This window comes from Prionailurus bengalensis, chromosome B2, assembly GCF_016509475.1.
Source record: "Prionailurus bengalensis isolate Pbe53 chromosome B2, Fcat_Pben_1.1_paternal_pri, whole genome shotgun sequence".
NCBI lineage: Eukaryota > Metazoa > Chordata > Mammalia > Carnivora > Felidae > Prionailurus > Prionailurus bengalensis.
Genome location: NC_057349.1, coordinates 65,989,559 through 66,015,346, shown reverse-complemented (window position 1 = coordinate 66,015,346; position 25,788 = coordinate 65,989,559). Strand labels below are relative to the sequence as shown.

The 25,788-nt window shown below is 42.6% G+C and overlaps 3 protein-coding genes and 1 long non-coding RNA gene across 4 annotated transcripts; 1 reads left to right on the top strand and 3 right to left on the bottom strand.

Annotated features, from left to right (window-relative positions):
- Positions 1–2,702: 2,702 nt before the first annotated feature.
- On the bottom strand, positions 2,703–8,554 carry LOC122488971. The gene is made up of 2 exons (XR_006298794.1): positions 8,442–8,554; positions 2,703–2,918 (listed from the first exon to the last, which is right to left on the bottom strand). It is a non-coding gene; the product is annotated as an uncharacterized LOC122488971 (long non-coding RNA).
- Positions 8,555–8,661: 107 nt separating this feature from the next.
- LOC122488970 (oocyte expressed protein) lies at positions 8,662–10,742 on the top strand. The gene is made up of 3 exons (XM_043590515.1): positions 8,662–8,924; positions 9,129–9,308; positions 9,682–10,742. Exons 1-3 carry the CDS (start codon positions 8,735–8,737, stop codon positions 9,759–9,761), a joined length of 450 nt encoding a protein of 149 aa, XP_043446450.1. The 5' UTR covers positions 8,662–8,734; the 3' UTR covers positions 9,762–10,742.
- Positions 10,743–15,584: 4,842 nt separating this feature from the next.
- On the bottom strand, positions 15,585–16,702 carry LOC122490483 (KH domain-containing protein 3-like). Its single transcript, XM_043593176.1, has 2 exons — positions 16,639–16,702; positions 15,585–16,507 (listed from the first exon to the last, which is right to left on the bottom strand). The coding sequence occupies exons 1-2, from the start codon at positions 16,700–16,702 to the stop codon at positions 15,585–15,587; spliced, it is 987 nt and encodes a 328-aa protein (XP_043449111.1).
- KHDC3L (KH domain containing 3 like, subcortical maternal complex member) lies at positions 16,611–18,369 on the bottom strand. Its single transcript, XM_043590514.1, has 2 exons — positions 17,138–18,369; positions 16,611–16,946 (listed from the first exon to the last, which is right to left on the bottom strand). The coding sequence occupies exons 1-2, from the start codon at positions 17,304–17,306 to the stop codon at positions 16,711–16,713; spliced, it is 405 nt and encodes a 134-aa protein (XP_043446449.1). The 5' UTR covers positions 17,307–18,369; the 3' UTR covers positions 16,611–16,710.
- Positions 18,370–25,788: the final 7,419 nt, after the last annotated feature.

Genomic DNA, 25,788 nt, shown 5'->3' with positions numbered 1-25,788 from the left:
TAGGTGACAAATTATATCTTTAAAAAGTATATCCTTTTTATTAGAAGTTAGTGAAGAGCACCCTCCCACAGAAGTTGTTAGGTCCCTCAGTATTCAACCAGGTATGTGGGATTGGTAAAAGGGAGTTGAAGAAGATGCTTCAGGGTTATTATGCTTGTCATCTGTTCTGGAAAGCAAGTTAAATGGAAAGAATGAGACACCGAGTTGAGACTGGAACCTGTAGAATTTCTGATATCTTGAGGACTTCATAGTTGGTGGATCTGGTAGCATCAGGAGAGAGGTTCTGGGTGGAGATCAGGGTTTAGAAACCTGGTCAAATTTGGGAACCAATAAGAATTCTTAGGAAGCAAGTGTGAAGACAAGAATAGAAGTAGAGGATGGGATCATCAGAACACCAAACTTTATTTTTTTAATGTTTATTTTTGAGAGCTAGCTCGCTCGCTCTCTCTCTCTCTCTCTCTCTCTCTCTCTCCCTCTCATGCAAGTGGGGGAGGAGGAAGGAGAGGGACCGAGGATCTGAAGAGGGCTCTGTGCTGACAACAGAGAACCAGATGCTGGGCTCAGACTCAGGAACCATGAGATCATGCTGGGCCGAAGTAGGACGCTTAACCAACTGAGACACCCAGGTGCTCCAGAACACTAAGCTTTAGAGGGAAGATCATGGAGAAGTCAGGACTGGTGATAGAGGGTAGAGGAGAATCCATAACTTTAATGCCATCATCATGTTTAATAAAATTAACAGCAGCTTATTAATATATCCTGCCCAGATCCTGTTCAAGTTTTACAGTTACTTATTTGAATCCAGATGTTGGAAAGACCTTCCCATCACATTTGATTAATGTCTTTCAGTCTTTTTAAATTTTACATGTGTATGACCTAGAAAACCAGGTTGTTTTTCCATGCTTCATTTGCTGATTGTATCTTCGTTTCACCCATCTCCATGCTTCCTAAAAACTGGTAGTTAGAGCAAGAAGCTTGAATAGTTTCAGGTTCAATTTTATTTTTGGAAGGAAGACTTTATCTGCAGTGGTCTTTACTTCCTGTTGAATATCAGGAGGCATGTATACACTTCTAATACTGAAAACTAACCAGTGGGTTCAAGTGTTGTCATCCTGATTCACCTATTATGAATTTTTCCACCTGCCTTTCATCTAATAGTTTTTGTGTTCATTGATGATCATTTGCTTAGGTCTATTATCCCATCAGTGATTGCAAAATGGTAATATTTTAATTCCACCTTTTATTTTTTATTATCACTGGCTTGAGTTCTAAATAAGGTGCTTTCCTTATCCTGATTATTCCAAAAGAGTTTCTACGAGAAATGTGGTGTAAATACTTGGTTCTACCCACAATATATCAATTTCCAGCATAATGACTTAGTGCCTTGTCAGCTTCCAAAGTGACTAATCTGTTGGAATTTGGGATTTGGCTGTGGACAGTCATTAGGTTGATGAATGAATGGTATAGTCCTTTGTTTATTTAGGTCCTCTTTTATAGCTTACAGTAAACTTTTATAGTTTTATTCTATTTGGTCTAGAAAACTTTTATAGTTTTATTCTATTTGGTCTATTACTTTGTGTTTTTTATTATTTGAGATTTTCTTTAAATTGTTGTTTTCTGGGGGCGCCTGGGTGGCTCAGTCGGTTAAGCGTCCGACTTCGGCTCAGGTCATGATCTCGCAGTCCGTGAGTTCGAGCCCCGCGTCAGGCTCTGTGCTGACTGCTCAGAGCCTGGAGCCTGTTTCCAATTCTGTGTCTCCCTCTCTCTCTGACCCTCCCCCATTCTTGCTCTGTCTATCTCTGTCTCAAAAATAAATAAACGTTAAAAAAAAAAGGTATTAAATTGTTTTCTGTTTATCATTGTTCGTTAGTATACTAGTGCACTATTGATTTTGGCATGTTGTTCTTGTATCTGATAAACTTGCTCTCATTAGTACTAATAGTTTTATTTATTTCCCTCAACATCGTATCATCTGCTAGTAATGACAGATTTTTCCCTTCATTGTCAGGATTTGACCTGACACCATTGTGGAAGCTGGTTAGTCTTTGTAAGGTTGTTAGCTTTGCAGCAGTTGCTGCAACTTGAAGACCTCTGGGCAGACAGTTGGAAGGAAAGGGAAGATGATATAAAGCAGAGAGAGCAGGGACAAAGTAGAACCAATAAGCATGAGGTGGAAGCCACAAGGATGTGGACTAGAACCTATGTCAGTCTTTCAGCACCAGTGACGAGGGTGTCCTGCAGGAGAAACCGGCACTCTTCTTCATGGAGTTAAACATGCACCCATGCCCTCAGAGCCATGGTTCTAAATTGTGGTTCCAACTACAGGGCCTCTGGAGAAATTCCCTACTGAGGGAATTAGCCATGTTAGTCCAGAGCCCCCAAGAGGTCTCAACATGAAGGTTCCACACTAAGGTCTTGTACCCCAGACACACCTCAGGGCACCTCAGGTGCCCACCAACTGCTGTGGGATGTTGTGAGGGGAGGTGAACATAGACTCATTCTGGGGCCAGGAGTGACACCCCCACCCCCAGCTACTTCAAACCTGTGTTGAAAATCAGGAAGGCCCATGAAACCAGAGTCCTGGTGACTACAGGCCAACTCTACCCTCTCTCTCACTCTTACTCTCAACCTCTTGGGAAACCAAACACTTTCCCACAAGGCCAACAACACAGAACTGTCTTTTTAAATTTTAACTCTTGAGATTAGTGGTGAGCTCTGAAATAAATCTATTTGCTCAAGAAACAAGAAAGCCAAAGCAAGGTGAGGATCTGAGTATACTTGTTTTTCTCCAATTTCCAGGGCCCAGCCCACCTCACAAGGTGGGGCCAATTGTCTTCATGGTGCATGGGCAATATGATTCAGTTCCTTCAAGAGCCATTCTCTGAGGGCTTCCTTGGCCTCCTTAGGTCTGAGTTGCCCTACAGAGGAGGGAAGAGCAGTCACATTAGAATAAGAAACTTGTGGCATGAAATTTAAAATAGGCACGTGATTGGCATACAACTCAATTCCCCCAGGCACTTCCCACTTGCAGAACTCAGTTCTTAGTCCATACTCAGGATGTGCTGACTCTAACGATTCACCTAGAAATTTAGAAGCTCAGGAGTCAAAGTTGGGAGGCTTTGTGGAAGGGAGGGGAGGGGAGGAACAAATGGACTTACCTTTTTAAATATTTTTTTAATGTTTTATTATTTATTTTTGAGAGAGAGAGGCAGAGCATGAACAGGGAGGGGCAGAGAGAGAGACACACACAGAATCCAAAGCGGCTCCAGGCTCCGAGCTGCCAGCACAGAGCCCAATGCGGGGCTCGAACTCACAAACTGCGAGATCATGACCTGAGCTGAAGTCAGAAGCTTAACTGACTGAGCCACCCAGGTGCCCCTGGACTTATCTTTTTAAACAAACTTACCGGTGTGTCTGGGTGGCTCAGTCAGTTAAGTATCTGACTTTGACTTCAGCTCAGGTCATGATCTCAAGGTTGGTGAGTTCGGGGCTGTGCTGACAGCTCAGAACCTGGAGCCTGCTTCAGATTCTGTGTCTCCCTCTCTGCCCCTCATCCACTCACACTGTCTCTCTCTCTCTCTCTCTCTCTCAAAAATAAATAAACAGTAAAAAAAAATAAAATGGGAACAGCCATATATAATGAGCAATGTTCCCAGAAAATCTCTAACATAAAAGAGGAAAAAGAAACCTGAAAACAGAAACAATGTAGTAAACAGAAGAAAACTTGAAAAGGCATTCGTATCTTCTGAAAGATAAGAGAAGACATTAAATTCATGAAATAACAGATCATAAAAAGAATATCCAAAGAATAAAAGAGGCTTATCAAATAGGAAAGAAAATATAAGAAAAATACAGGGGCGCCTGGGTGGCGCAGTCGGTTAAGCGTCTGACTTCAGCCAGGTCACCATCTCGCAGTCCATGAGTTCGAGCCCCGCGTCAGGCTCTGGGCTGATGGCTCGGAGCCTGGAGCCTGTTTCCGATTCTGTGTCTCCCTCTCTCTCTGCCCCTCCCCCATTCATGCTCTGTCTCTCTCTGTCCCAAAAATAAACGTTGAAAAAAAAAATTAAAAAAAAAAAAAAAGAAAAATACAGGAAGAATCTAGATCGACCATAGAATGTGGCAATCAATTAACAGAGATTTCAGAAAATAATAGAGAAAATGTTGAGGAGCAAATTGCCAAAGAAATAGTTCAAAAAAGTTCCCAGAACTGTAAGAGCCTATGTTTTCAGATGGAGAAGGCACACTGACTGACTGATCAATGTAATGGGTAAAAGAAAATTACACAGGCACTTCATCAGGACACTGAAGGACAAAGAGAAGTTCCAAGACACAGACAGAGACGGAACAAGAAAATGACACACAAAAGGAAGGGGAACCTAGTCTAATATTGTAATGGTAGATATCATACATCTGTTAATACCCATAGGTTTACATTTTTTCAAAATAAAAAGTTGGTGGGAAAGGAGTACAATAAAATATATGTAATATTACAAAACAGTAAAAGCAAAAATTCCCAGATACTTGTATATACATTTGTTTCAATGGAAGGATAATCCAAAAATGAATGATAGTTAACTATATTGTGGAGGAGAAGACAGGATAAACAAGAGGGGATTAAAAATTAGTGGGGATTTAAAAATGTACATTTTCCATAATGTTTTAAAAATGTACTTTGTAAATTATCCTTATATTCTAAATAGCCCATCAGTGATGATTTTCATTTCTTACTTTGAGTATTATTTAGTAGTGTGGTATAATGTCTCTGTATTTATCCATCCATCCAACCATCCATCCAAGAGAACTAGTGTATAATTACTGTTTGTAAATGCTCTTAAACATTAGAAAAATGTCCTATATTCACAACTATTAGGCCTTTTTATATTCCTTTTCTGCATGATTGCTCCTAGTCTGACTGATTTGTTGAGTATCATCTCCTTACTAGTTTATTTTCTTCATTTTAACCATTTTTCCTGTGACATACATTGTGATATTATTATTTGATGCAAAAAAATCAGTGTTACGTCATCATTAGGCTTTGTACCATTTTTCACTGTGTAGAGATTTCTTAAGACCTGAAAATTGCAAGAAGTGAGGTTATGAAGAACAAAGCTTCTCAATGAGAATTTACAAAATCAATTCACTCATAGACTTATTGTCTGAACCCAAAGCTCTCCAGACTGGTTCCTCCAGGGCTAAGCTAGGAAAATGAAAGCATGCGATCTGCTGAAGTCTTCTTGGTGGTTTTTTTTTTTTTTTTTTTTTTTACTTTATGGGATGGAGAGAGCTTAACTTGCATTCAGCCACAGAGCTAGAAAATGTTGGAGCAGTATTCAAATCATGACCCCTCACACCAAAGTTAAATCAAGAAGCCTTGGAGGTAATAGAATGATTCATATTGGCAGATTCTGCTAAATCCCAAAAAACTCTGTTTGACGCTGGCATAAAGTCAGCAAATAAAACTCAAGACTTGCTAAATGTAGGAAACTTAATATGGAGTTTCTGCATAAAGCTAAGATCCCAAATGACTATACTTCCAAAATAAAACTAAATCAGAAGTAAACTTTGCTATCTAGATGTGGTTGGCAAAGGAACATATCTAGACCTTGCCTTTCCTCAAGTATGTCTTGACCTAATAATTATCACAAACCAGCCTTGTGGCTAACTCACACTGTATGTAGGAGTCTCAAATTTTTCAAGGAGATCATTTGAAGTGACCTCACGTTGAATGTATCATTAAGACAATTGCTGAAGAAAAAAATGATCAATTTATGAAAAGATGAAATTACATCCCTTACGCCCAAGTTTAAAAAATTAACCCCAGATCATTCAAAGATTTACATGTTAAGATAGAAACTTTAGCATTCTTAGTAGAAAGTATATTGAGTATCTTTAGACCTTAGTGCAGGGAAGGATTTCTTAAGCAAGACACGGAATGCACTTACTATAAAGACTTACAAGTCTGACTATATTAGAATTAAAAATTTTACTCATCAAAAGACACCTTAACATGAAAAAACAATTAAAAAAATTTTTTTAATGTTTATTTATTTTTGAGAGAGAGACAGAGACAGAGACAGAATGAGAGAGGGAGACACAGAATGCAAAGCAGGATCCAGGCTCTGAGCTGTTAGCACAGAGCCCAATGTGGGGCTGGAACACACAGACCGTGAGATCATGACCTGAGCTGAAGTCGGACGCTTAACCAACTGAGCCACCCAGGTGCCCCAACATGAAAAAACAACTTAAACTAGAAGACATTCACAATACACACAACTGAAAAAAGATTAGTAAGAGATTGAGGGAGAATACTTGAAAGGGAGAACTTTAGGGGCGCCTGGGTGGCTCAGCCGGTTGAGCGTCCGACTTTCGGCTCAGGTCATGATCTCACAGTTAGTGGGTTCGAGCCCCACATCAGGCTCTGTGCTGACCTCTTGCTCAGAGCTTGGAGCCTGCTTCAGATTATGTGTCTCCTTCTCTCTCTACCCCTCCCCTGCTTACGCTTTGTCTCACTCTGTTTCTAAAAAATAAATAAATGTAAAAACATTTAAAAAAAAAAAAAAAAAGAAAGGGAGAACTTTAGGGGTGCCTGGGTGGCTCAGTCGGTTAAGTGTCCAACTTCAGCTCAGGTCATGATCTCATGGTCTGTGGGTTCAAGCCCTGCGTCCAGCTCTGTGCTGACAGCTCAGATCCTGGAGCCTGCTTTGGATTCTGTGTTTCCCTCGCTCTCTGCCCCTCCCCCACTCACACTCTGTCTCTCAAAAATAAATAAACATTAAAAAATTTTTTGAAAGGGAGAACTTTCATATATTATTTTATATCCTTGAGAGGTTTTCTTTTACAATGTGCAAATACTATATTGATTTTTAAAATTAAATTGAAGAAATAAAAATATCCACTAAAGTTAGAGTCAATATCTCCTCTCATAGAGATTATCTGATAAGTGTTGTAGCCCAGATGATGTAGATGAGGGAATTCAGGACATTAAAACTATCACCCTTTTGTAAATTATCAAAATTTTCCATTAAAAAGATATTTTAAAACAAATGCATCATAGCTAATTGTTAAGAACAAAACAGTTTGCACAATATGCTATCTATTCTAGAACAACTACCAAACAAGATTTCTAGAAATGCATTAGAAAAAGTATAAGAACATGCACGAGATATCAGCTTCAGAACAATGATTTCCTGTGGGAAGGGAAAGATGCTCTAAGTGATACCTATTTTATAACATTTTTTAATGTTTAAATTTTTTTGTAAATGTTTATTTATTTTTGAGAGAGAGAGACAGAGCATGAGTGGAACAGAGGCAGAGAGAGAAGGAAACACAGAATCCCAAGCAGGTTCCAGGCTCTGAGTTGTCAGCATGGAGCTTGAGGGCTCCAACTCCGTGAGGGCTCCAAAACCATGAGATCCGACTGAGCCACCCAGGTATCCCTTTAATTTTTTTTTTTTAAGTTTATTTATTTTTAGAGAGAGAGAGAGAAAGAGAGGACCAGTGGGGGAAGGGCAAAGAGAGAAGGGGACAGATGATCCCAAATGGGCTCTGTGCTGACAGCAGAGAACCCCACATGGGGCTGGAACCCACGAACTTGGAGATCATGACCTGAGCCACCCAAGTGCCCCTAAGCGACATCTATTTTAAAGAAGAGAGGTGAGGCAAAAGTGAGAAGGTGTTAACATCTTGTTAAATGGGGGAGGTGGTGGGGGTTACATAGGTATTTGTTATACGACTTTTTGAATGTGTGAAATCTCTCGTAATTTAAATTTTTACCTATAATTAAGAATGTTGGGAAGAAATGTGCATCAACACTAGTTGTTTTAGGATGTTAGAATTAAACGGGATTTATAGTTGCTACATTTTCTGGAAGGACTACCTCTAACGTTTATATTTTATTTTTTTAAATTTTTATTATTTTTTAAGTTTATTTATTTTGAGAGAGAGCAGGAGCAGGGGAGGGGCAGAGAGAGGGAGAGCAAGAGGGAGAGAGAGGGAGAGGGAGAGAGGGAGAGACAGAGAGAGAGACAGAGAAAGAGAATCCCAAGCTGGTTCCACACTGTCAGCGCAGAGCCCAATATAGGGCTCGAACTCAAAAAACGGTGAGATCATGACCTGAGCGGAAACCGAGAATCAGGGGCTTAACCTGAGCTACCCAGGCACCCCTCTAACATTTATATTTTAAAACAGGACACACTTGCTTGAATCATTTTGAAGCAGTAACCAACCGTAGAGTCAGGAGACAACAGGAAGCAGAAGAAAGTAAGTGTAGATTCAATGAGCCGGCCCTTGGCCTGATCTACCTACTTACTCCTGGAAGGTAACATAGAAACCTTAACCTAGACACGGAAAGTGATTTGGGGCAACGAGGCTGCCAATTCAAACCGCACTGTTAATCAGCTATGTGCCGGCGCAGGGGCCTTAAAGGCTAAGTGAGACCTTACGCAGCGGCGGATGACCAAAGACAGCTTCTGAGAGCGGGCTGGAACTCAAATGCTAGTAGCAGGAAATCCGGGGGCCGCCTTCTCAGAGCCACCGAGCAGGGGCGCCGGGGCGGAAGGGGGGGGGGGGGTCAGTTGGGTGAGCTTACCCGGAACCGCGCGCGCGGGGTCGCAGGAAGAGGCGGGGTTGGCCGGGAAACTTAAAAGGGAGCACAGGATTCGCGCCTCCTTGGAGTTCTGCGGGGGCTGCTTGGACCTTGCTCGGGCCTTGCTCTTCCTGGGCTGTGGGACCTAGCATGGCAGACGATGCAGGTGCTGCTGAGGCCCAGGGGGACCAATGCACGCCTGCCCAGTCCCTGGGCAGGCTGCTGAAGTTACCACTTCCACCACCTCGGATTCGCACCCGGCCATGGTGGTTTCCTGTGCAGGAACTGAGAGACCCACTGGTGTTTTACCTGGAGGCATGGCTGGCTGACTCGATCTTTGGTGAGCCACCCTAGGTGTGCTGGTGGTGTAACCCCTCCAGTCCGACGGTCCAGAGCAACTCTGGACAGTCTCTGCCTGATTTGCAGGACATATTTGACACGAACATGCCCACCTTTCTGCGCTTTCCTCTCCTGGCCTTCAAATCTAGCTCCCACTGACCGTCGTTCGACCATGTTTCCCCTCAGTCTCTCTTTTCCTGTTTAGGCCCAGACAGAGCCATCATTCCAGAAATAGAGTGGATGAGCCAAGTCCTGCTGACGGTGGACATAGTTAACTCTGGGGACTTAGTTGAAATCACCATCTTCGGACGGCCCCGTGTACAGAATCGGGTGAAGAGCGTGCTCCTGAGCCTGGCAAACTGGCACCAGAAACATCGTGCCCGAGGTGAGCGTCTCTGAAAACCTGCAAGTGGAGGGAGCCACTGGTTAACTGGTTAACCACCTGGCGGTACCTGCCTTTCTTCCAGCCTTTATTACCATAGGAAAACCTTTTGCAGTTTCCTAACTCCAGTGTTCTGCATGCATCCAGTTTTCTGGGCATCCCTTTGTGAGAGGAGTGCAAATAGGACCTTGGGAAAGCAAATCTGACACATTCAAGCCCGTCACTGCGCACGCATCCTCAGCTTGGTTTTACCACTGTGTCCAGATCTCAGGTTCAGAGTCTCCATCTGAGAAGTGATGCTGCTAGCACTTCCCCTCCCCCCCCCCTCCCCTCAATGCTGAGTACTTTGGAACAGTGAGCATTTTTCCTTATCCAGCTGAGAAGATGAATCAACTTGAGGAGTTCTTGAAGACCCATGCATCAGGTCCCCAGACTCCTGAACATCCTATTGTGTAACTATTTTCAGGAGCATTGTGAGAACAGTCCTGCTTCTGCTGCTAAAGTTCAAGAGAAGCAAGTATGCATAAATCTCTGCATTCTTTTTTCCTGTGTCTTGATGGGTAGTGCTCTGATTATTATGATGCAAAAGTGAGTTTGTAGTGCCATTCTAGTAAAGAACTGAATTTCCTTTTTGTCCAATGCCATAAAGAACTTTGCTGACTTAAAATTAAGCAAATACATAAAAGATTGTTCATTCATGTCTTGATGTGAGAGGTGGGTAAAAGGCTGATGCTAGTGGTCTTATTTTTTCCTTTGCTTCTATCATTTGGAATCTACTAGCCCTTTTATGATTTTATGGCCACAGTCAGGCCCCTAAGCACAGGCCCACAAATTTGCATTTCTAATAAGCTCACAGGTAATACCAATGCTTCTCCTCTGGGGCTCTCACTTTGAAGTTGGTGGTTTGGCCCCTGGGTACCACCTACGGTGCATTTTCTTTTTGGAGTGGAGCTTTCCTCCCTGCACATGGGTGGGTGTTCCAACATGAAACCTGAGGTGACTGCTTATTTATTCTTTTGGCATTGTGATTCACCAGAGTACAGCCAGGGTCCTTGGCATCTTGACTATTGGAAGGCATCCTGCCACCAAGCCAGCTGTCTCCTTTCTCTCTGAGGCCTGCACAGGTGTTCTGCATGAGCTGGGTTGTTTTTCCATTACCCATTACCATGCTAGGACTAATTTGTGAAAAATAGCCCCCACCTAACACTGCCTCCACTTTCAGGAAGCAGGCTTCTTAGGGGAAAGGTTATGGAGAGCTCTGTGGCTTCAGAGTGGAATTGATTCAACTCCTGCAATTTCTTTACCCCTTATCAGTAATGGATTCTAGCTGTTTGCAAGGGTTGTAAACACACACATACACAAGTCTTTTAAAATGTGCTGCTTTGGGGAGGGGGTTTCCTGGTGCTCAATCAGTTAGGCATCTGACTTCTGCTCAGGTCATGATCTCACAGTTTGTGAGTTCCAGCCCTGCATCCAGCTTCTGCAGTCAGGGCAGAGCCTGCTTGGGATCCTCTGTCTCCCTCGGTCTCTGTCCCTTCCCAACTCGTGTGTGTCCTCATGCATGCTCTCTATCTCAAAAATAAGTAAACATTAAAAAACTTTAAATGTGCTGCTTTGATTACAGGTGATATCGAACGTTTTTCTAATTCACATTTTTGTAAAATGCTTTTACATTTCTTATTCCTATATTCCTTCTTTCAACTCTGAAGATAGGAATTTTTATTATCTGTATGAGCTTTTGTAACAAATAATGGCCCATTATAACCAATATTTTCCACTCCTTTGCTTCTCAAATTTTTTGTATACGAAAAAATTCCATTTTCTGTAGTTAAACTAATTATTTTCTGTCTGATTTCCCCTCATCCTCATCCCAACCCCTTTTAATTAAGCCTAGATACTCCTGCATTTATCCTTCTGCAGAAATTTGATTTAAAAAAATTCCAACAGGTTATTTCTACTGGGATATCTACAAAACCATTAAACACTTTTTATAATGTTATTTGGAGGAAGAGGATTATGCTTAAAACATTCTAATTGTCTAAAAATTATCCAGAATTAATAAATGATCCTGTGCATTTTTCATCCTTTACATACATTAACATGTTGAAGCCCTTAACCCCCAGTACTTCAGACTGTGACTGTATTTGGAGGCAGGGCCTTTAAGGAGCTAATTAAAGTGAAATGAGGGGGGCGCCTGGGTGGCTCAGTTGGTTAAGTGTCTGACTTCAAAACTCAGGTCATGATCTCATGATTTGTGAGTTTGAACCCTTTATTGGGGTCTGCTCTGACAGCTCAGAGCCTGGAACCTGCTTTGGATTCTGTATCTCTCTTTCTCTCTGCCTCTCCCCCACATGCGTGCACACTCTCTCTCTCTCTAAAAAATAAATAAACATTAGAAAAAACGAAATGAGATCCTATGGGTGGGACCTTCACCAATATGACTGGGGCCTTTATGGGAAGGGGAAATATGCACAGAGATAGGTGGGTACATGGAGAAAAGACCATGTGAGAAGACAGCAAAATGGCAGCCATCTGCCAGCTGAGGAGAGAAGCCTCAGAAGAAACCAATCCTGCTGACACATTGATTTTGGACTTTCAGCCTCCACATCTTTGAGAAAATATTTAAGCCACCCGGTGTGTTGTCTTGTTATGGCAGTCCTAGCAAACTAATACACATTTAGTATGGTTTTTCTCTGTGTTCCCTTTCACTGTATGCTGATACGGTATTTTTACTACCTTCATAACTTAATAATTAAAAATAATTAAAAATTAAATAATAAAAAGATTGTCATTCTTTTCAGAATTTGGGGGTAATATTAGCTAAGTATTAGAGCTTATATCACCTACCAGGCCTTGTGCCAAGCACCTAAATATGATGCTTGGAACATGATTAACTTGCTAAGGTCACAGAGCTAGGACATTGGGATGGATGGGTGAGATTTGAACCAAAACATTGATTCCAGGATCCAAACTCTTTATACTGTCCCACGTGCTTTCATTTTTCCTCCACACCTGAATTTAGACTCCTCTCATAGTTTTTATTTCTTTTTAAGAGCAATTAGAATAAACCTCTTAATTGTAAAGAATCAGGGACAACATGGTTTTTCTTTTTCTTTTTTAAGTTTATTTTTTGAGAGAGAGCTAGAGAGGGAAAGAGAGGATCCCAAGCAGGCTCTGCACGGTCAGCATGGAGCCCAATGTGGGGCTCGAACTCATGAACCGTGAGAGCATGATCTGAGCTGAAACCAAGAGTTAGACACTTAACTGACTGAACCACCTAGGTGCCCCATATTGACTTTTTAAAGTTTATTTATTTTGAGAGAGTATGTGAGGGAAAGGGGCAGAGAGTTAATCCCAAATAGGGTCCACACTGTCAGCATGAGAGCCTGACACAGGGCTCCATCCCAACGAACTGTGAGATCATGACCTGAGCTGAAATCAAAAGTTGGATGCTTAACTGACTGAGCTACCCAGGCACCCCTTGTTTGTCCCACTCTTAGTGATGTTAAAAAAAAAAACAACCTTGTTTTGGGACATCTGGATGGCTCAGTCGGTTGAGCAGCAGACTTCAGCTCAGGTCATGATCTCATGGTTTGTGAATCCGATCCCCACATCGGGCTCACTGCTGTCGGTGCAGAGCCTGCTTCAGATCCTGTGTCTCCCTCTCTCTTTGCCTCTCCCCCACTCATGCTCTCTCAAAAATAAATAAAAAGGCCTTATTTTGATCAAAAGTGTGAAACTGAGAGATTCTGATGTGCTAAGTAGTACCAACCTGGCTTAACTAAAATGAAGCTGTGGGAAGACCTTGAGATAGGCTACATGTGTGGCCTACAGCTAACCTCAGAAGTTAGTTCTACAGATTCTATCAACCATGAACTTTTTTCTTTGATGCCTCTAATCAGCCTATTCAAAAATTGTCCAGACTGACCTTTTTACTAGCTGTCAATACTTTTACCTGAAAAAATATACAAACATGTCATCGTTTCCAGACTTTTGCAGTTTTGCCTTTGTTCCTTCACAATCTTTTCATGGACTGCCATGGGTCCCAGTCCACTGGACTGCCCTCAGTTCCCAGAGTTTCCCATCTAACTCACCATCTTCTTTTAGTTGGTAAAACATACTCTGTAATGCATATATAATGTATTTGTAGTTTAAAGAATGAAATGAGCACTCCAGTGTACCCTAATAGAACCCAATATTTTTAGAAGGCATCTGTATACACCTTTTCTCTCAACCAATTTTCTGTTTTTAAATAAGTTCCTTTATCTGGAAAACAAATGACCAAGAGTGCCAATAGAACAGTGAGAGGCTTGTCCTGCTAAATATTAAAACATTCTATAAAGCTACGTAGTTAGAACCGTGGGATAGGTATTGAAAAAAAAGAGAGAAGTGACACACGTGGACATAAGTACAAGTGAAACTGTTGAAAGTGATTTTCCGTAAGAGAATAGGTTGAAAAGGGCAGATAGAGAGCTCTGGAGACCTTCAGCCGGGTGAAAACTCAGGTGGCACTGCTTCATGCCCTACTTTGAGTCTAATAGGGCTTTAAAAAAAATTTTTTTTTAATGTTTATTTTTGAGAGAGACAGAATGTGAGCAGGGTAAGGGTAGAGAGAGAGAGACAGAATCTGAAGCAGGTTCCAGGCTCCGAGCTGCCGACACAGCCCAACATGGGGCTCGAATTCACAAATCCTGAGATCATGACCTGAGCTGAAGTCAGAAGTCTGATGCTTGACTGACAGAACCACCCAGGAGCCCCTAATAGTTTTTTTTTTTTTTTAATTGAACATTTGTCCTTTATTTACTCTGATATTCCCCTTCTGGATTAAAAAGATATATCAAGTCTTCATTCTACTCTGAGGTGGCCTCAATTGAAATTTTGAGCCTGGATTGTTTTTGAGTCTTAAATGTTTGAAGTTCACTCCACCCAGGCTTTTCTTTGCTTCTTCTAAAAACAGTTAATAATCCATTAAAATTCAGCTTTGCATTTTATTTCCCTGATTAAAATAAGTGCTAATTTAAAATTGGAGTGGTCATCCATTAGTGGTGGCCAAAGTGTATGACAGATATACCACTCCCTTGGTTTTTAAAGTTAGGTTTCCTTGAAATTTTTAAATGAAAATTTTCACAATCAAGATTAATGTATGTTTTATTTATCCAAGCACCCAGCTGTTCACAGTTTGCTTCCTTCTGCTAGCTAGACACTGGCTCCCAGCTGCTAGGAGTAGAGCAGAAAGCCAAACTGATAGAGGTGCTGATTATCACTACAAAGGCAATCATATTACAATATGTAAATATCTGAAATTAACCTGTACACCTTACATTTACACAATGTTACAGGTCAGGTATATTTCAATCAAAAAAAAAAAAAAGCGCCTGGGTGGCTCAGTTGGTTAAGCCTCCGACTTCAGCTCAGGTCACGATCTCTGGGTTTGTGGGTTCCAGCCTTGCGGGCCCTGTGCTGGAAGCTCAGAGCCTGGATCCTGTTTCAGATTCTCTCTGTCTGCCCCACCCCGCTCATGCTGCCTCTCTTTAAGAAATAATAAACACTAAAAAAAGTTTTTAAAAAGTGACAAAGAAGGCTAGCCATCATCCCCCGCCAGTGCACTTTCGCTGCTGCGATTAGTAAGGAGAAGTCTCCAGGACTGCTAGTGTCTCACTTGCGATAAAACTCACTGAAGTTCGGGTGACCCGACCCAAACTCGAGGACCAGGGCAGTCCTGGCTCCTTCTCCCAGTTTTCTCCTTCCTCGCCATCAGGTGGCCGGGCTAGGAAGTCACTCGCGGCTTCCAGCGCCACAATATGCCCAGCCAGGAGGACAGTATTGGAACCAAGTTTTTTCATCCCACATCACCTAGAGTAGAAACACCACAGGCTTTAAGTTTTCCAAGGAAGACGGACTCGATGGGCGGGAGAAGCCTCTTCACAGGTAAAACCAGATGTTTGCGATTAAAGAACACAAGACGTCTCACCTGCCTCTGGGTAGAGAGCAGCCTAGGGCAGATACTGGCTGCTGGAAGAATGGCCTCTCCTTCCCCTTTTATCTGATAATTAACAGACACTAGGGAAATTCAATTCTTTATTAGGATTCTTTAGATCAGTGTTTGTAAACATTTAACATGGGGGCAGGGACCAAGAACTACCCACACCATTCTTTCCCCAGCTTCTGCAGCAAGAATCAGGACTTAGGTGAACAGAGCTCCAGTAAGATCTTCCACTTCAACCTTGCCAGGCTTCTGCTTCCGGGCCCGAAGTTCTTTCATAACCTGGTAACCGGGCCCTAGGTAGCATCCAGGGAGCGCTGGGTTGCCGCCTCGCCGACCGCGCCGGGGTCCTGCTGGGTCGCCGCCTCGCGGACAGCGCCGGGGTCCTGCTGGGTCGCCGCCTCGCGGACAGCGCCGGGGTCCTGCTGGGTCGCCGCCTCCCGGACAGCGCTGGGGTCCTGCTGGGTCGCTGCCTCCCGGACAGCGCCGGGGGAACGCTGGGTCGCCGCCTCCCGGACAGCGCTGGGGTCCTGCTGGGTCGCCGCCTCCCGGACAGCGCCGGGGGAACGCTGGGTCGCCGCCTCCCGGACAGCGCTGGGGTCCTGCTGGGTCGCCGCCTCGCGGACAGCGCCGGGGGAACGCTGGGTAGCCGCCTCGCGGACAGCGCCGGGGTCCTGCTGGGTCGCCGCCTCGCGGACAGCGCCGGGGGAACGCTGGGTCGCCGCCTCGCGGACAGCGCCGGGGTCCTGCTGGGTCGCCGCCTCGCGGACAGCGCCGGGGGAACGCTGGGTCGCCGCCTCGCGGACAGCGCCGGGGTCCTGCTGGGTCGCCGCCTCCCGGACAGCGCCGGGGTCCTGCTGGGTCGCCGCCTCTCGGACAGCCTTCGGAGAGCTCTGGGTTGCCACCTCCTGGGCAGCATTGGGGTCCTGCTGGGTCGCCGCTTCCCGGACAGCATTGGGGTCCTGCTGGGTCGCCGCCTCCCGGACAGCCTTCGGAGAGCTCTGGGTCGCCACCTCTCGGGCAGCGTGGGGGGATCTCTGGGTCGCCGCCTCTTGAACAGACTTCGGAGAGCTCTGGCTCGCCACCTGCGGAGCTGCGTCGTCGGACCGCTGGGTCGCCGCCTCCCGGACAGACTTTGGAGAGCTCTGGGTCTCCGCCTCCGGGACAGCGTCGGGGGACCGCTGCGTCCCTACATCCTGGGCAGGGGCCTTCTCTGAGCCTGGAAGAACAGTGTGGAGACCTTACCTGTGTCCCCTACTTTCTCTACAAGAAGATTTATCCAAATGGGCTGGGGGGTTAGGGTCTGGAACCTGAGAGTGCAGGATTAATTTGACCTTCTATATTCCTTGCAAGAAGGAAACCCTCTCCTGGACTGAGAGGATGAGACGGCTGCCCGGTGATCTCCGGGAAGCATCAAGATCTCTACCAAGGAACCCATGGCCTGCCTAGGGTACCCCTCACTATTCCCGGTTTCATACTTTGTGCCCGGAGTTGGCGATGATAGTCAGCCAAATTCATGATCATCTTGGATACATCTTTCTGGTAATAGGGCCGACCAAATATCAAGATCTCAGCCTCGCCCTCGGGGTCCCAATGATTAACGTGAAGCAGGGTCTGTGACACACACTCGACGTGTGGTATGTGCTCTCCTCCCCGACCTGTGCAGGAAGCAAAGAGGCTGTGAGGGGCGGGATTTGGGAGGGGAAGGCGGCGGGAGAAGGTAGCACTGGTTTGGGGCTAGGACCACTGAAGAGGCTGGCCCTGGAACGCGGCCAGCCTGGGGGGCGGGGTGGATAGGATTGTCGGGGGTGGAAAGACCGCATTGGCCACCGCTCTCAGACCCACTCACCGAAGATCGCCTCCACCAGCCACGCCTCGAGGTGAACAGCCTTCGGACTCTTCAGGTACTCTGAGTGGAACCAATAGGGTCGCTTGGTGAAGTTACCGAGCACCTCGAATAGCGTCCCTTCTCTCTGTTCCAGCTGTACGAGCGTCGGAAACCGCTTAGGAGTGGCCATGCTGCAGTAGGCCTTGCTGCTAGCGGCCGTGAAGCTGCAAACCAAGAAGGCCAAGGTTAGTATCAGTTGCGGCAGTTGTGGCTTGGCCAGGGCCTTATTTCAAGGGCTTTTGGTAAGCCCCTCCCCATCCGCCTCCCAAACTCCGCAGCCTGAGCTTCTTCCCGAGATTGCAGGAGTGCACTGGGTAGAGCACCTGGGCGCTGTAGGAGGGGCCACTGGTCTGGATCCGTCCATTTCCCCAGCCCTGCGAGCCAGAGGTGGAGCTTCTTCTGGGAAGCAGGTCTCGGGGAGATGATGAGGACAGCCCGGTAGAGGCATGGGAAGATCCAACAACTGGACAATACCTTTCAGAGAAGCGAACTGATATTTGCGCAGACACAGGTGCTTTTCAGACGGTTCAAATGGGACCAGCATTCCTGAGGGGTTGGAATGACTTTTTCATGGAAAACCTAATGAAATGCATTAAAGAAGTAAAAACTCAAGGATTAAAAAAGGCGTTCAAGGGCTAAAGTAAGTCCCACTTTCTCTTGAACCCTGAATACTGAGTTCCCTCCTCAGAGACCATCACATTTCCAGCTTCTTCCTTGACTTGTCAGAGACAGCTGAGCACATCCAGAGCAAATTCTCTAAGTAACATGTTATTTCTATGTCTTGGTTTCGTTTGTTTGTTTTGTTTTGTCCAGTTTAAAGCATTACCCATGAACTGCTACTCAGGAAGATAAAGTTATATAACTTTAGTAGTTGGGGTGTCATGCCCAGGCCCAGAGGTGAGAGATCCTCTGAACTCAGGTTCAAACTTGTATCCTCTGTGGGAGTTCTGTAGGCCAAAGAAGTGCATGAGAAATTTGTAGGTGTCTGACAGGATCAAAAGTCTTGAGACCTAAGCAGAATGTGAATTAAGAGCCAAAGAAGGGCAAAATCTATTCAAAGAATCACAGAATGGATTGGCAGAACGATTGGGTAGACAGAGCAATTGAGTGTATAACTGACACCCAAGGATCTGGGCTCCATAACTATCCCCTCTGGAGGTTACGGACTCACTAACATAGCAACTATAAATTGAATTTTAATGTCCCATCAGTACTGCCAAAAAGAATCCAATCCGAGAAGTATTTCTATGAAAATCTCTAGTCTGAAATCTCTTTCTTACAGCAAATGATATAGGATAATATATTGTTTCTTAGTTGGTGTAAGAGGAAACTTAGAGTTCTACGCATGTTATTGTCATTATGCACGTGTAGAGATCTTTTACTTCATTAAAGTTTTAGAATTAGGAATGGAAATATTTAAGAGAATTAAAATTAGAGTATTAATATTTAAAAGTGATCTGTCATTTATATAAAATCCTAGAATACGTGGACTAATCTTTAGAAAGCATGGAGTATTCTCATGGATACAAAGCATGGATTGAAAGCATGGAGTACTTGCCCAGGGAGGGGAATGCAGGGAGGAAAGGATTGGAAAGAGGCATTTGGAAACTCTCGGGGATGATGGAAATGTGCATTATCTTGATTACAGTGATGGCTTCACTGGATATGGTTTATATGTCAAAACTGGCTAATTGTACACATTTTAATATAAGCAGTTTATTGTGCTTTATTCTTCAAAGTGGTTTAAAAAGAAAGGAACCATATACATGGTATTTTATATTGCTGTAATATTTTAGATAATTTATTATATTAGAAAAACAGTTTTGTAACTCCAATTTAAAATATATAAATAAAAAAGTAAAAAATAAAATATATAGTTAAGTCATAGATTTAGATATATGACTTTAAGATGAAATCTTAGTTTATATTCAGTGTTGGATCACTGAGAAGAACTTCAGTTTCAATATATTCATACGTTTTATTTATTTTATTTACAAGAATTATTTAGTAATTGAGAAGTTCTTGTTATATGAGGCTATTAAAGTACTTTGCAAAGCTCTTTGCCATGTATGAGAATGGGTTTTGTTTTTGTTTTTGTTTGTTCTTGTTTTGTTTCTGAGATTGTTTAGTTAGTCAAATTTCTCAAGGAGACCTTATGTCATTTGTAGCCCATTAAACATAACTTTTAAAACTTTCTAGACTTATGAATAGGATAGTTAGTTTGGAAGAAAAACTTGAAAGTTTAAGGAAGGACTAAAGGTTTGATTTTTACAATTTGAAAATATATTTCTTTTAATGTTTATTCATTTTGAAAGAGAGAGTGCACGTGTGCGCAGGGGAGAGAGAGAATCCCAAGCAGTCTCCTGCACTGTCAGCACAGAGCCCACTCAGGGTAGATCTAACAAACTGTGAGGCTATGACCTGAGCAGAAACAAAGAGTCAGCTGCCCAACCAACTGAGTTACCCAGGTGCCCCTGGTTTTTACAGTTTTAGGAAATATTAATTTTCAAAGAAATCTCTAAACACTCTTTTGTATGCACATAAATCACCCCCAAGGTTCCAAAAAAGAAAAAATACACCATCTTTCACTCTCCTCTCCCAGCTTACCTATATTTATCAGACCTGGTACCCCCTGCCCCACTTCAGTAATATGATTTTGTTAGAGCAGTGTTCAAGTTTATACTATTATGACCTTGTAAATAATATTCATAAACTGCAATATGATTTCTTGGGTAAATTTTTACTTTTCTTGATGTTATTAATTGCTTTTTTGTTCAAATGCTTCTTTTTCTTTTTAAAATGCTTACTTTTCTGGGCACCTGGGTGGCTCAATCAGGTAAGTGTCCAAGTTCAGTTCAGATCATGGTCTCTTGGTTCATGTGTTCAAAGTTCCTTCTTTCTTGGTTCGTGTGTTTGAACCAAGTCAGTGTGGAGCCTGCTTGGGGGGTCTCCCTCCTTCCCTCTCTCTCTCTTTCTGCCTTTCCCCCACTTGCTCTCTCTCTCTCAAAATAAATAAATAAACTTTTAAAAAATGCTTATATTTCTATGTGTTCCTCCTTTATCTCCAAACTGCCCAACTATGTAAATTTCTCCTGTCCTTTCAAGCCCAGCAGGCACTTTATCATTTCATCTTGACAGTATTGCTCCTTCGGTCTTAGCTGTTCTAATCTAAGTTAGTTGCTTTCCAGGCCCATCATCCTGTAGTTTACCACAGCCTTTTTCTGGGGTTGGGTCCTGGGCTCTCTGGATCCCATGACTTCCTTTCTTTGTGCATGTGCCTGTTAGGTATTGTTGTTGTTGTTTGTTTGTTTAGTAGATTTTATAGTAGTATCAATAGCATTCAGGCAAAAATTATTAAATTTATATATAATCATCTTCAAGAGGATCCTTGTGGTTTCTACTATACTTATGTTTCCCACTTTGTTTCATATCAGCTTCTAAGAAGTTGAGACTGAGCTAGCTGAATTCCAGGAAGGCAGCAGAAAGTTAAAGGCAGCGTTGTGAGCACAATTAGTTCAGGCTAAACAAAGAAATAGAGACTTGCAAGCTGATAACAAGACTGAAACATGCATTGGAAGCATTAAAGGCAATTGTGGCAATAGATGCTGATGCCTAATGTGCTAGGTTTAGTAAGATGAGAAATATATTTTTTCAGGTGGAACTTAAGAGCAGTAGGCAACAAAAAAAATAAAAGCAAGTTTCAAGAGAATTTTTGAAATAAAATGTTCTCTTCTACTGAACGATGTAAAGGTGGCTTAGAGTTAAGAAGTTCACTTAGAAATTTCATAGCTGTCAGCTTTCTAGCCTAATGTTCCTAGCTATAATATTGTAGTTCCTATAATTTTCAAAGGCTGTCAGATAGATTGGTTCATTCTACAGTACTTTAAAATTATATATATGACATATGCAATTATTTCATTATCGTTCATTGTCCCTTCAGTTTTGGAGTCTAATTTGGGTTAACAATTAGCTTTAAAAAGGAGTTTTCTTTCTTTTTTTTTTTTTTTTAATTTTTTTTTTCAACGTTTATTTTTTATTTTTGGGACAGAGAGAGACAGAGCATGAACGGGGGAGGGGCAGAGAGAGAGGGAGACACAGAATCGGAAACAGGCTCCAGGCTCTGAGCCATCAGCCCAGAGCCTGACGCGGGGCTCGAACTCACGGACCGCGAGATGGTGACCTGGCTGAAGTCGGACGCTTAACCGATTGTGCCACCCAGGCGCCCCAAAAGGAGTTTTTAGTAGTACAAAGATTAACCCTTTTTGTTGCTCTTTACTACCTGCCTTAGCCAAATGCTTGGGAGTGTTTTTGCATCTGGGGAGTGAATGGGTTTGGGGAATGTGGTGGGAGAGTTCAGGTAAGGGATAAGGAATTTGGACTCTTAGTGGTGGTTTACACTGGGCTTAACCTGGGCTACATTCACCCTGAGAACCAGAGATTCTCTCACCAAGTTCATAATATTTGAGGCAAAGTTTTCATTATTTGACTTCTCTTCAGAGAGAGACTTCCTTTCATTTTGATGGAGTAAATCCTCTATTATTTTCTGAGGAAATGCATATTTTGAGGCCTTGCATGTTGGAATATATTTTTATTCTATCCAGATAGTTATTTGGACATTTGGCCTTAGAAATTTTTCTTTTTCAGAGAGAGAGGGAGAGAGAGAGTGCACACATGTGTGTAAGCAGGGAAGGAGCAGAAAGAGAAAGAGAGAGAATCTGAAGCAGGGTTTGTGCTGACAACATGGCTCAAACTCACAAACCGCAAGATCTTGACCTGAACTGAAATCAAGAGTTCCACACCCAACAGGCTGAGCCACCCAACTGTCCCTGGCCTTAGAATTCTTGACTGAAATAATTTTCCCCTCAAAATTTCATGCTTTACTTTATTGTCCTCTAGCTTCCACTGATGCTTTTGACAAGTTTAGGCCATTCTGATCTTAATCTTTGGGAAATGATCTTCAATTATTTTACTAAACATTTTTTTTTTCCTCTGGGGCACCTGGGTGGCCTCAGTTGGTTAAGCATCTGACTTCCACTCACAGTTCATGAGTTTGAGCCCCATTGGGCTCTCTGCTGTCAGCCCAGAGCTGGCTTCAGATCCTCTGTCACCCTTTTTCTCTGCCTCTCTCCCACTTGTGTTCTCTCTCTCTTAAATAAATAAATTTAAAATACACACACACACACACACACACACACACACACACACACACGTTTTTCCCCCTTGTGTTTCCTCCTATCTCTTTCTCTTGTTATTCAAAAGTTGGCCTTCTGGACCGTTGTTCTTCTTTTTCTTTTATTTTTCATTTGCCCTATGCTGTTTTTGTTTGTCTAGTAATCACTGAAGTTTGGAACTAAAAAACTAATTAGAAGCTCTGAGCATGTAGGGTTGTCTACACCCAACATTCACTGAGGGATATATGTGTACAATTTTTTGTGGGAATCCCAGTGCAGTCTCATGAGATTTTTCAGTGTTCTCTCCACTGGCCACCCCTTATGTGAGTTCTGCATACTTTAGAAGCAACATACACTTTTTAAAATTCAGTTTCCTTTTTTCTTTGAATTCGTTGTCTTAGTTTAGATAGAAAAATTGTCATTTCAACCATGTACTGAAATCTTAATGTAAGTGAATGCTTGAAGCTAGTCAAAATGGTACCAATATAAAAATGGTGCTAGTAGTCCATGAGCTTAAAATCAATGAGTGATGAGTTTTTAAATAAATAATAACAGCTATGTGGGAGTGGTATTGGGGTGGGGGAAGGACGTCCTCTGTATTAGAGGATGGCGATGATGATGATGATGATGATGATGAAATAATGATAGTAGCTGTGTGTGAATGAATTAAGGAAGCACTAATCACACACTATGTGACCTAATCTGTGGAACAATTTTGAGAGTAGTAGTGATTATTATTCCTGAATCTGAAGCTCGCAGAAATAACAGTGAGTGAAAATCGGATCTCATATCTTGGTGTATTTTGTCTTTTCCCCTCCCTGAGGAACAGAGTTTGTATCTTTATTCCTTTTGGTATTTATTCTGAGACCAAGGACTTGCTTAACCTGGTGATTTGTCGTCAATCCCCTGAAGGTGCTTTTTCCACAATCCAGGTGATTCTAAGGCACAAGAAAGTTGAGAATCACTATATGAGATCACTCTGTATTTTCCGATTTCCAGGGCTGATGATGTAGCTTTAATACATCTCTTCTGTTCACAGATACCACTTTGATTCTGCATTTGTTCCTTGTTAATTTCAGAATGTCTTAAAACCATATGTGATATTTGAGTATGGACATATAAGAAAAAATATATACTTCTGCTTCATTACCTTGACTTTAAAAGACTGTTATTTTTTCTGTAATCAAAATAGATGCTTCTACTATAGAAATAAAATTTCTTTTTTTATTTTTTAAAAATTTTTTTTCAACGTTTTTTATTTATTTTTGGGACAGAGAGAGACAGAGCATGAACGGGGGAGGGGCAGAGAGAGAGGGAGACACAGAATCGGAAACAGGCTCCAGGCTCTGAGCCATCAGCCCAGAGCCTGACGCGGGGCTCGAACTCATGGACCGCGAGATCGTGACCTGGCTGAAGTCGGACGCTTAACCGACTGCGCCACCCAGGCGCCCCTAAAATTTCTATACTACCTAAAACAACTATAACAAAAAAGAGTATTTCTAGTTGCATCTTTTGTTCTGTTTTAGGTCTTTCTACTCCTGCTTTGTATCTCTTATGGTCTAGATTAAAAAACACTGAAGTCCACTGTAAAGAAAGCTTTATCATCTTCTGCACATCCCACTTTAAATAATACAAGTTGTGGTGCCTGGGTGGCCAGGTCAGTTGATTGTCCAACTCTTGATTTTAGCTCAGGTCATGATCCCAGAGTTTTGGGATCAAGCATCTCTTTGGGCTCCACGCTGAGTGTGCAGCCTGCTTAAGATTCTCTCTGTCTTTCTCTCTCTCTCTCCCTCTCTAAATTTAAATAAACAAGTAAATGAATAAGTAAATAAATAAATGAATAATTCATGTTGTAATTATCAACATGGATGCTTCTGGCTCCAGTGTCCTTATACTGTGTTATAGGCCTGAAAAGTAAATAATTAAAATTATTTCTTCTAACAGTAAAAGGAGCCACCAGCTGCTCTGGAATGCTATTTCCAGGAAGACTCTGACCTCAGCTTTTTGGAAGATCTCGGTCACCCTCCCTGCATTACTCCCATCCTACCTTCTTTAGTCAAGAAAGTATTTACTTTTATAGCTAGTAACAGGTGTTGAGGGGTAGTGAGTGTTTAGATGATGGAAAGACCTACCCTAATAACACACTCAGATGGTTTTGAAGTTTTCAACCAGAATTAAACCTGAGTGGATTAAAATATCCAATTATTTGCTACTTAATAGAGATGCTAATGCAAAAGGATGTAAACATTCTCCAACAGAAGAAAAGCAAATGAATTAGACAATAAAAAAAAAACCTGAAGTTATAATGTTTAATATCTCGTAGACTTTAGGGGCGCCTGGGTGGCTCAGTCAGTTGAGCATCCGACTTCGGTTCAGGTCATGATCTCACGGTCTGTGAGTTCGAGCCCCGCATCGGGCTTTGTACTGACAGCTCGGAGCCTGGAGCCTGCTTCAGATTCTGTGTCCCTCCCCTCTCTCTCTGCCCCATCTCTGCTTGTGCTCTGTCGCTCTCTGTCTTTCAAAAATGAATAAACATTAAAAAAATAATTAAAAAATATGTAGTTGACTTTACTGTGAATGGCATTAAGCAGGAAATGATCTTTATGTAAGAACATATTGTTAATCATTTTGTACCACAGTGTTTTCTTTAAGTCTCTTAACTATCCACCTTTCACTACCAATAGAACACAATGGTATATGGCAGCTAGAAAGGGGTCCCAAGATTGCGACTGAAATTCGGACAGATATTGAAATTTTAAAATTCTTTTTTTTTTATTAGTTTTCTTTATTTTTGAGAGGCAGAGAGAAACAGAGCATGGGTGGGGGAGGGGCAGAGAGAGAGGGAGACACAGAATCCAAAGCAGGCTCCAGGCTCTGAGCTGTCAGAACAGAGCCTGATGCGGGGCCCCAACTCACGGACCGTGAGATCATGACCTGAGCTGAAGTCGGATGCTCAACTGACTAAGCCACCCAGGCGCCCCAGAAATTTTAAAATTCTGATTCCATTCTTTTAATTAAACTTTTAATTTTGGGATAATTGTAGATTCACATGCAGTTGAAATAAAAAATACAGAGAGAAAAAAAATACAGAGAGCTCCCATGTACCCTTACTCAGTTTCCTCCTATGGTAACATCTTGCAAACCTTTAGTACAATATCACAACCAGGACATCAACATTGGTGTAGTCAGGACACAGAACATTTCCTTCACAAGAATCCCCCATCTTGCTCTTTGATAGCCACACCCACGTCCTTTCAGTCCCTACCCCCTCATTAATTTCTGGCAACCACTTACATGTATCTGTTCTTCATTTCAATAATTTTGTCATTTCAAAAATGTTATGTAAATGGAATTATATAGTATGTAAACTTTTGGGATTGGCCTCCCCCCCCCCCCCCCCATTCAGCATTATCCTATAGAGATTCATCCAGGTTGTTTCTT